General features: G+C 35.9%; 1 protein-coding gene across 1 annotated transcript; it reads left to right on the top strand.

The window, feature by feature from the left end:
- The first annotated feature begins 8469 nt into the window (after positions 1-8469).
- On the top strand, positions 8470-9399 carry LOC119542800 (olfactory receptor 8S1-like). The gene has a single exon (XM_037847447.1). The coding sequence runs from the start codon at positions 8470-8472 to the stop codon at positions 9397-9399; it is 930 nt and encodes a 309-aa protein (XP_037703375.1).
- Positions 9400-10391: the final 992 nt, after the last annotated feature.

Genomic DNA, 10391 nt, shown 5'->3' with positions numbered 1-10391 from the left:
TGTTGCAGTTTAAAGGACTGAAAATATTTTTTGGACACTGCTGAGTACTTTAAATTACTTTTCCCTTTATATTGTCATAAGGTATGACATAAGTCATAAGGTATTATTGATTCATGTAAAATTATTTCTTTAAATATATTAAAATTAGAAGTTATGAAAAACTCAAAAATAGGTCTCGTATCCAGTGAACACCACTAGTAACTTTTAGTTTTTCCAATTTTTCTATTGGAAAGTCTTTAACATGCATTCTTGTATATTCTTCAGATTATAATTTCAACATAATTTTGTTTCTATCATTATAACTATCACAAAGTAAATATTTTCTATATTCCAAAACATTTGGGATTTATATTTTATCAAGCACATATTCCATTGTTTATTTAATTCTCTAATATTAAACATTTCCAATGTTTCCCTATTTTATTTAATCACTTATCTCACAATTGTTCCAAAGAGTTTTACACTCCCTCTTTCTTTTCCTACTTCCATCCATTTCTCCCTTCTTCCTTCCTGCCTTTTTACCTTTTCCCCCTTTAAAATTTCAGCGACAGAGAATTTGATTATTTTTAATTCCCTCTTCAATATGCATAATCATCAGTGGTGCACATATATGTTACTTTTATGTATTCATTATAATGTGTTCTTCACTTGTTTTTAAAGGCATGACAAGATCACAAGAACCTCCCACCCAAACTAAGAACTAATACTTACTCATAACTACCTCTAACTTTGGCCTCCTCCCTCTCATGACCATCTTCTCAGAAGTTATGCATGATCTTAAATTTTATGTTTATGTGAAAAGTATATGTGAAAATATAGTTTATGTCAACTATATTTCATATTCTATAATTGTCTGATTTGGTTATCGAAAAGTTTTACTGCCTCATAGAATGAGTCCAGTAGTAGAACTTATTTTATATTCTCTAATAGAGTTATTTAAGACTGAAATATTCTGTTGAAAATCTGAAAGGGCTCACCTATAAAAATAATATAGATGTGAAATTTTCATAATTGAAAGATTTTTAATTAATGGAATAATTTCTATAATAAATATAGTTCTATACAGGCATTCTCTGTCTTTTTTAATCAATTCAGATGAATTATATTTTTTTCTAGGAAGTTGTGCATCTCATCTAAGTTTACAATTTTAGGACATCAAATTCATAACTGTATTTCCTTATTAACTTTTTAGATCTTCCGTATCTTTAGTTATTGCCCTTTTACATTCATAGTTTATTCAAAACCTTATTTCTTTGCACCTTTAGTTTTTCTTTATCAAACTTTCCACTATGACAAATGGACACAATTAAAAAGCTCAATCAACAGCATTAATCATGTGGCAAATGCAATCAATAATATTATAACGTGAAACGATGAATCATTTTAAAAATCTGTGTCTCCATTCACAATTGCCCAGTCCTGAACTAATGGTGTGCTCTGTGCTAGCTGATAGTGCAAAGTCTTTTCTGTACATAATGGTCTTTGCTTTTTAATGTGTGTTGATATCACTCATAACCATCTGTTTACCAATAATTCAAATCACTTTTGTAGAGTAGATCAAGTGTTTAATTTTTTGCTAAATTGCATACAATTCTGTGCGATGCAGATATACTCAGTTCAGTGAAGATCATACATTTTCTTTCACTTCTTCTAATACAAAACTTAAACATAATTATGATACAATTTTCAGCAGTAGAGCACTCTTACATAAAGTTATAGTTTGTGGGGCATGAATATGGAGTGATTCAAAAATGTAAATATTTATAGATGATTTAAGAAATATAACTCTCATAAAATTTCCCCATTTTCCACTCCCATTGATTTTTATACCCATGAATATTTTGTATGTGAAGAGTTTAGAGGTGTAGTTATGGTTATCTTTCACAAAGGACCAGTACTTTATTTAATTGTTTTTTTTTTCCACAGACAAAATTATAATGTAATAATTGAAATGCTCAAATTACCAGTAAGAAACATTTCAATGATTGACTTTTAAGGTGATAAGGATTCTTCATTGATCCTTGGAAAGCACATCAATTGAGGAAGAATCAATCAAACACTCCAGTTATATATGACAATTCATCAAACTTACAACATGCCAAATTAAAAAGTTAAACCACAATTGCAACTCTATATTAATATTACTTTCAGATAACTTTGAAAATCTTTCAATGCTTTTTAGTTGTTGCCAAAATACCCCAGGTATCTCCAGGTCTAGGATACACACATCAGAAACAAGCACACACAAACCAACAACAATTTAACTCTTTGTCATGTTTTTAATTCCAGGAAGGGTATTTAAGTGAATGTGCCCTGTTTGGTTGCCCAGTGTTGTCTTCCAGAGCAGGGTTTGTCACAGCATCAGACTTGGTTTCTATCATTTATGCCTCTTTCTTCTGTATATCCAGCTCCTTTCCAGCCTAAAGACCCCTATGTCAAATTCTTAACTAACTTTTCAGAACATTTAGTATAGGAACGAAAGGCAGATTTTGAAGTCTCTTTAACTGAATTGAAATCCTTACTCCACCACTTAATAATTGTGTGAATTTGAGGCAGATGTCTCACATTTTTGTGCTTCATATTCCTCATCTTTAAAAGGGAATAATAAGAGGCTTTAACTCATAGAATTGTTATGGACTCTTAGAGTACCTGTATAAAGCTAGCAGAAAATAATATCCGGCATTGGGCAAGTAATTAAGATATTGATTACCACTTACTGCTGCTCTAGCCCCTTCTCTTCCAAAATTTTGAAAATGCTCCAGTTCCTAAGCAATAATCCACATCTTCCTCAATCTGCTTAATGTCCCCACCATTCAATTTGTTAACCAGAAATAACAAATTGAGCTTTAATACAACAAAAGACTTTATTTGGGGTCTTGGAATTGCAATTCAGGGAGCACAGATTTAGGTAGCAACCCAAATTTTATCCCATCTTGGGGATTCCAAGCAAGGATTTTTAAAGAAGAGGAAGATTATATAAGTTGTTTTAAGATTGGTCCTTCAGGCTAGGTAGTTTATTGATTTCTTTATCTTGTGGTTTGTTTGTGGTGTCCAGATGTCCTCAGAGTTTTGCAAAACATTTTTTGCTTGTGGCTATGTATACGGTGGCAGTTTGTGATATCTGGCTGATATATCTGACCCTGTAAGACTAACCTCATGAGTGGTCTCCTGACTGCAATTTAAATCTTTTAGCCATAGAAACTATTTTAATATATTTCTTTTCACACGTTATTGAGACAATAAGACACAATTCTAAAATCCACTGGATATTTTTAGTTTTGGTCCTTCAGGATCTAATTGTGGCTTTGTTACTGTTGATCACTCAGTATTTTGCTACATTTTTTTCCTTGGCTTTCATTACCTGCATTTAGCTGTTTCCTTGAAAACCTCTCTGATCATTGACACAACTGATCACAAAAATAATCATGTAAGTGAAGTTTATAAATTCAAAATCTGTGGACAAAGGAGAAGACATTGAAGGTCAGTTAAAGGTCAATGCACAGCTTCTCTGTGATTCCTAAATGAGGTGTATAGCAACTATGCAAGCAAAAAGATGTTGCCACCAATTTGCCATCTTTCAATACCCACCAGACACCCAAGAGTTTCCATCCAGTCTCAAAGTTTCAACACAGAAAGAAGTTTCAAACTTCCATACTAAATACAGTTCCCTGAGGTGCTTGTAATTTGGGTTGTTTTTTTAGTGAGTCTCAAACTGGGTTTCTGACTGTGATTGCCCGTGATAAAAGACATTGGCCCTTCTGTCTCCTGGTCTATGTGGCTCAGCTGGACAATTACTGATTAGCTAACCAACACCTGCCTTTCTGAAGGGTTATATCTGACAATCATTCTTTTCATGGATTTTTCTAGCACAGTATTTAGAATTGGGGAGAAAGTTAAATAAACCGATACCCTCTGGTTGAGACAAAGAACAGTAAAACAAAAGATTCTTACACATATTATTGAAGATGTCAGTCTTTCCATGTAGCTTGAAGGAGAGAAAATCAGGACCATGCCAGAGCTGAGATGGTGTATATTCTTCAGCTTCTGCCTTTATGAGTTTATAGATCTATGGTAATCAATATTCATGTCCTTACTGTGACTCCACAATAGAAAAGTCACCTGCACTTCCTGTCATTGGATTATGAAACTTTGTTCCTCATGAACATAGAAGCCTCTTGGCCCCAGCAAAAGACAAGATTGGCAGGATGTCTTCTAAGCCATCAAAGCAAAGGGATCGCTAATTGTGTCTACAAATACTCTAATGGTTCTGTCTCTCTCTCTCATGAATGCTTCTTTCTCTCTCCTCCAATGACCTTCTCTTTCTGCTTCTCTAATTTGTCTCTTTCACCCTGGGTCTTCTCACAGATTTTCTGTGTGCTGAGATTGAGTCCCCAGACTTAGGCTGACTTTCATATTTTCCATGCAGTGGGTTCCATGTGCTCAGCTACTCTGAGCAGCACCTGGCACTCTTTGACCACAATGACTGATGTTGACCATTGGAAATAGGGATTCCGTGCATTTTGAGTCCAAAAGGTTTTAGTCAAAGCCCGATGAGTGCAATGAGAGAAGAACAGAGCAGCTGGGAGCAAAATATTCCAGGGAAAATTACAGAGAGTACATCAAAGTAGATGTGGATTTTGGTTCCTTCCTAGGGCCCAATCACATGTGGTAGAAAATTTAATTTTCTGCTGGTACTAAATTCCTATGTCTTCAAAACTGATCAAAACTAATGTAGTTGCTAAATCAAATAAGACAGGGTATCACCAAGAAATATTTAAGAAAAAAATCAAATGCATTTATGTTATTATAACACACCCACCTATTTTCACCATTCTCCGTATTCCAGGTGACTCCCAGATACTCATGGAATTTATACTGCCTGAGTATCAAATTCCCCCATTTCTGGTCATTTAGAGCACTCTCACACACTCAATGAACAAGGCAACACAGAGTCTGTCTCTTCCGCTTTTCATTGACCAGTCAATCCTAGCATTTCTGAAATTAACATTTTAAAACTAAATATATCTGAGACTGAATAAAATATTAAGAACTCTACTTTCTACTTCTCTTTCTCAAGGAATGCTTCCAAGATACTTGTCCCCTTGGAAAGGACATGATAAAGTACATGTTAAACTGTGGGTTCATATTTGAACTTGGCAAGTTTCCTAACCAATCTCAGCCTCATTCCTCATCAGATTTTTTAAAAAGGAAAAGGATAAAATAGCCACCTTCCCATTGGGTGTTTGTGAGAAATACCTTTATTAATATATGTAAAGTGATTGCATGGTGTTTAGCATGATCTTCATTATTAGCACCATCCCCATCACCATTACCATCACTCTCCTCATCCTCATCATCCTTTTGATCTAACAGTGCCACTATTACTGCTTTGAAGTGTTTCCCTTTGTTTAAACACATTCTCATTCCAATGGAATAAACCCTAAAGGATTGAATTAGATGACTCTTAACCCCAAAATTCCACATTCTACTGACATGTAGACCGGTGCACTGTGCTGTATGTTGGAAGCATATTTGAGAAGTCTCCTGCATTGCCATCCATTGAAAATTGGTAAGCCCAGCTTCCCATTATGAAAACACCCTAAGCCAACCTCTACCTTGATCTCTCTTCTCCAAACATTTTGGATGTCAGCTCTTTCACTCAAAGTTCAATGTGAATATTAAGTTACAGTGAGTCCTCTAAATGTGTAAGTTAACACAAGGTGGACAAAGAATAAATATGGAAGAATTAAAGCAAGTATCTGCCTAATTCACACAGAAATTTCCATTTGCAGAATTGTTCATATTTTTTGAAGAAAGTAGTCTTAATTAATTAACCAATTATTTAATTTTGCTACTCTAGATAGTAGACAAAGTGCTTACTTCCTGAATGATTTAACTAAGGCAAAGTTAAGAGAGACTCCTTAGAATTTTTTTTTTTTTTTTTTTTTTTGCTTCAGATAACTCTCCCCGTTTCTGAATTTGAATTGATTTGTGCCATCCTTATGGCACATGTCTACAAGGCAAAACTAAGATGTGAACTGAATATAAGAGGACATAAACTGAATCTAAGTAGGTCACATAGTCTGGGAAGTCATATAAATAGTCAGTATTAATACTGAGGAACAATCAGAAATGACAAGGCCTGGGAAGGCAGATGGCACTGAAGAATAAACTTGTCATGGTGAGCAATACTCACATCAGACTCTGTGATATCAGGGCAAAGATAGAGAATATAGGGTAGATTATGAGGTCAAAGGACCTTTTCAGAACACTGTAGGGACTTAGAACTACAGGCAGGGGACTTCACAAAAAAGCTACAATCTCAGTGTATAGCCACAGAACAGGGTTCAAGCTAGATTTGAGGAAACAGCAAAGAAAAGAATTAAGTACTGAATGATCTGAATGACGGGCAGATATGAAATAAAATCTAAAAATTATAAAAAGCTAGTATTGATTTAACAGTTGAACAGCATTAAATACAAGGTGATCTTCCTCTCAATGCTTAGCATATCCTCGCATTTAGCAGATGATTTGTGAACATTGTTTTCTGAATAAATGAGCTTATGGATGTTAGATGGTAGAAGAAAAAGCAAGTGGAAAGAAGGATTATAAATGCTATGGGTGACTTACAAATGAATGAATGAATAGAAAAATGGACCTGGATAAATTATTGAATAAATGAATAGATGACAGACAAATGAATGAATGAACATTTGTATAGTGAACATGATGGGACTAAATAATTTTTCCAATATAGTCGAAATTGCCTAGTGGATATGGGATGATGTCTCAGCTAGATGAGCTGAATGAGCACAAGTAAAGTCCATTACCAGGACCTCCACAGTTGCTAAAACACACACACACACACACACACACACACACACAGAGCAGTTTTTCTTTTTCCTTACACTTCCCCTTTACCATTTGGGTCTTTAATAACCTTGTGTATCTAGAGTCTTTCCCTTCAAATATTAGCTACACAGACTGTACTACTCACTTCATTACTTTCTTTTTCATTGGGGTTTCACTATGGGCACTTCCCTCCACTGTTCCAAAAGTTCTAAATGTAAAATATTATAACACGTAATCACTGTCATCAAGTGATTATAATATTATTGGAAGGGGAAAAAAGAATATACTGTACACACCTTAACACTAACTACCAAACAAGTGGTTTCCTTTGATGGCATACAGGGGAAAGACTTATTTTTTATGAGTTGATGGACTAGATTATTTTGTGGAGAAAATAAACAATTAATAAGAAATTGTTAAGAAGAGAGATAGAGTGTCAGGATTCAAAGAACACAAATTTTGTAATCAGAGATTAGTTTTGGAGTCATGGTGTTTAAACATTTGGGAAGATATAGAAATACATTTGTTTCCCCATTTGAACAATTTCAATAGAATGATATCCACCAAATTTTTTCTGAAGATGAAAAACAAAAGGGATTAGGAATGCCTAGCACTTATCAGACACTCAGTAAACAATAGTTGTTCTATTATAACATATATGGTGAGTTCAGAGAATGTAATTTTCTAAGAAGATGTAAGAAAAATTAAAATTAAAGTGAGGATTTAGATAGAAAGACAGCATTCCAGACAGAGGAGAAACTTGAATAAAGGTAGAGAAAAAGGAATATCCATGGATGCTCAGGGGCAAATAGAATATTATGGCCTCAGCACTGAGGCTCTCTAGAACATAATATATGGACAATCTTTCACTGTCAAGCCATAATTGGAAGACACTGTTTGGTATGAAGTTCTCTTGTCTAAGTCTCCTACATAGTGGAGACATAGCTAACTCTTCAAATTGACAATTTAGACAGTTGCATTACCTCTGATGCTCAATTTTTAATTCTGATAAATGGATTTAGCAAGCTCCTCCATTATTTCTTGTATCCCATCATCCAACACAGAAACACAAGGAAACATAGACATATGTGTGCACACATTCCTGACTACACCACTCAATTTTGTCCCAGAGTGGAAATTGGTAATGCATGTGAAAGCACCATGTCATCAGCTAAATGAAGGTAAAAGTATCTTAGAAGTGTACATCATAGAAAGGATTTCAATGGGAGTAAATGACAGAGTAAGAGAAAAAATGTTTTGGAACATACACTCTGGAAATTCCACTAGTATATAAAAAGGTTAGGGAATATTTCAAAGCACAGTTTCTGTTAAAGAAAAACTAAATTTACAATGATCCAATTCTTGGGAAATTTGTGAATTTTTAAGCAGCCTCTGAGAAAGAAAATCAGCCATTAGTTTAAATACTTGCAGGGTTGACACAGGGTTAGGAATTGAAGAAGTTCATCACCCCAGGAAGAAAAATGTGAAAGAATCAATCAAGCCAAATATGAAATATAAACTAGTTGGGATGAAGACTCCCATCATCCTGATAATAAAGTATGGTCAAGAGATTTCAGGCTCACTCCTATTTTTATTTCTAGACAAAATTTTTTCTAAATGGCCTTGGAAAACCATAGCACCATCAACGAGTTCATCCTGCTGGGTCTGTCTGCTGCCCCACATATCCAAGCTATCTTCTTTGGGCTATTTTTGGAAGTTTACCTCCTGACCATGACAGGGAACCTGATGATGCTGGTGGTGATCAGGGCAGATTCTCACCTCCACACCCCCATGTACTTCTTCCTGAGTCACCTCTCTTTCCTGGATCTTTGCTTTTCTTCTATCACTGTCCCAAAGCTGCTGGAGAATCTGTTGTCTCAGAAGAAAACCATCTCTGTAAAGGGCTGTCTGGCTCAAGTCTTCTTTTTGTTTGAGAGTGGAGCCACTGAAGTCTGTCTGCTCACAGTGATGGCCTATGACCGCTATGTTGCCATCTGCAACCCTCTCCTCTACAAACAGATGATGAGCAACGAGCTGTGCAAGGGGCTGATGTGGGGTTCCTGGGGCCTGGGCTTTCTAAATGCACTCCTTAACATCCTTCCAGCTATTAACTTCGACTTCTGCGGAGATGATTCCATCCCCCACTTCAGCTGTGAGCTGCCCTCTCTCTTCCCTCTGTCCTGCTCTGATGTCTCCACCAGTTATACTGTCTTGTTTGGATCCAGTCTCCTCTATGGACTTGGAACCTGTTTCCTGATCTTCTACTCTTATGCCCACATTGTCTCCACCATCCTGAGAATATGCTCCTCCTCAGGTAGAAGTAAAACCTTCTCCACCTGCTCCTCCCACCTTACTACAGTCCTTCTGTTGTATGGCTCAGCTTTCCTGCGCTATCTCATGCCAACCTCGGGGTCACCCGTGGAGTTGATCTTCTCTGTACAGTACAGTGTCATTACTCCCTTAGTGAATCCCCTCATCTATAGCCTGAAAAACAATGAAGTGAAAGCAGCTGTGAAAAGAACCTTGAGAAAATATCTCCATTATTAGGTAACCACACACAGAGCTTGATGGGTAATTAGTTTGCTACAGCAAGATATCTGTTGAGTTGACAATAGGAGATTTTCCTGATTGCTCCAGATACTGGATGCAGAGAGGTGTTTTAACAATTCAGAGAGATCTATTAGGGTGAATTAGATAAGGATGGCTCAGTTTTCTTCTGCCTTACAGTCAGAGTATAACATCAAATAACCATGTGAATTCAACCATTTTCCTTGGATAGACTTTTAACTGCATTAATGGATCTTCCTACCATCTTGTTTGAGTTTGCTGTGGAGAACAGTGTGCCACATGGAATGAAATCACCAAGTAACACAAACAATCAGAGAAAGGAACATAGAACAAGCCTGTTGGTCTTATGTCTGGAGACAGTGAGAAGTTTGGAATGGAGCGGGGTGCAATAGTAGTAAATGAGAATTTTGGATTTTCAGAAATCTAGGCCTAGCATAGGTGGAAATATGCAGAAGAGATAGGACAGCCAAGAAAAGAAGAATCCATTGGGGGATAGACAGAAAGCCAGTTTCTAAAATCTCTTGGAATGTAAAATATAAGGAGATGTCAACACTGTGATTTCATAAAATAGACAATTTAACAGAAAGGTTTTTTGCTCTCTGAATATGATAGAAAGATAAAATAAGAGAAGATTTAGTTTGAAGTGGAAAAGTGTAGATTTCAGTGAAGGACAACTGGATCATAGAGGGAAAGGACAGGAAATAGAAGTCCAGACCAGCCGAGCAACGCAGAACATCTGTTTGCCTTAATAATCTGTGCCTGAATTGGTCTGTAAACTGATGATTGCTTGGGTCTTAATTGGAGAATGGAAGTTATCTCCAGAAATTTGTAATAAAGTATAATATTGCTACTCAAGGTTGTAAGGATTTTTGTTCTTTTCCAAATTATGAGTATACAAGATGGTTCCCAACTAAGTGAAGAAGAGACCACATTGTTGGCCTTCCCCACTTCTTTGTACTTCCCACTTCTTG

This window comes from Choloepus didactylus, chromosome 8, assembly GCF_015220235.1.
Source record: "Choloepus didactylus isolate mChoDid1 chromosome 8, mChoDid1.pri, whole genome shotgun sequence".
Taxonomy (NCBI): Eukaryota; Metazoa; Chordata; class Mammalia; order Pilosa; family Megalonychidae; genus Choloepus; species Choloepus didactylus.
The sequence above is the reverse complement of the archived record's forward strand: the minus strand, read 5'-3'. Positions and strand labels throughout refer to the sequence as shown.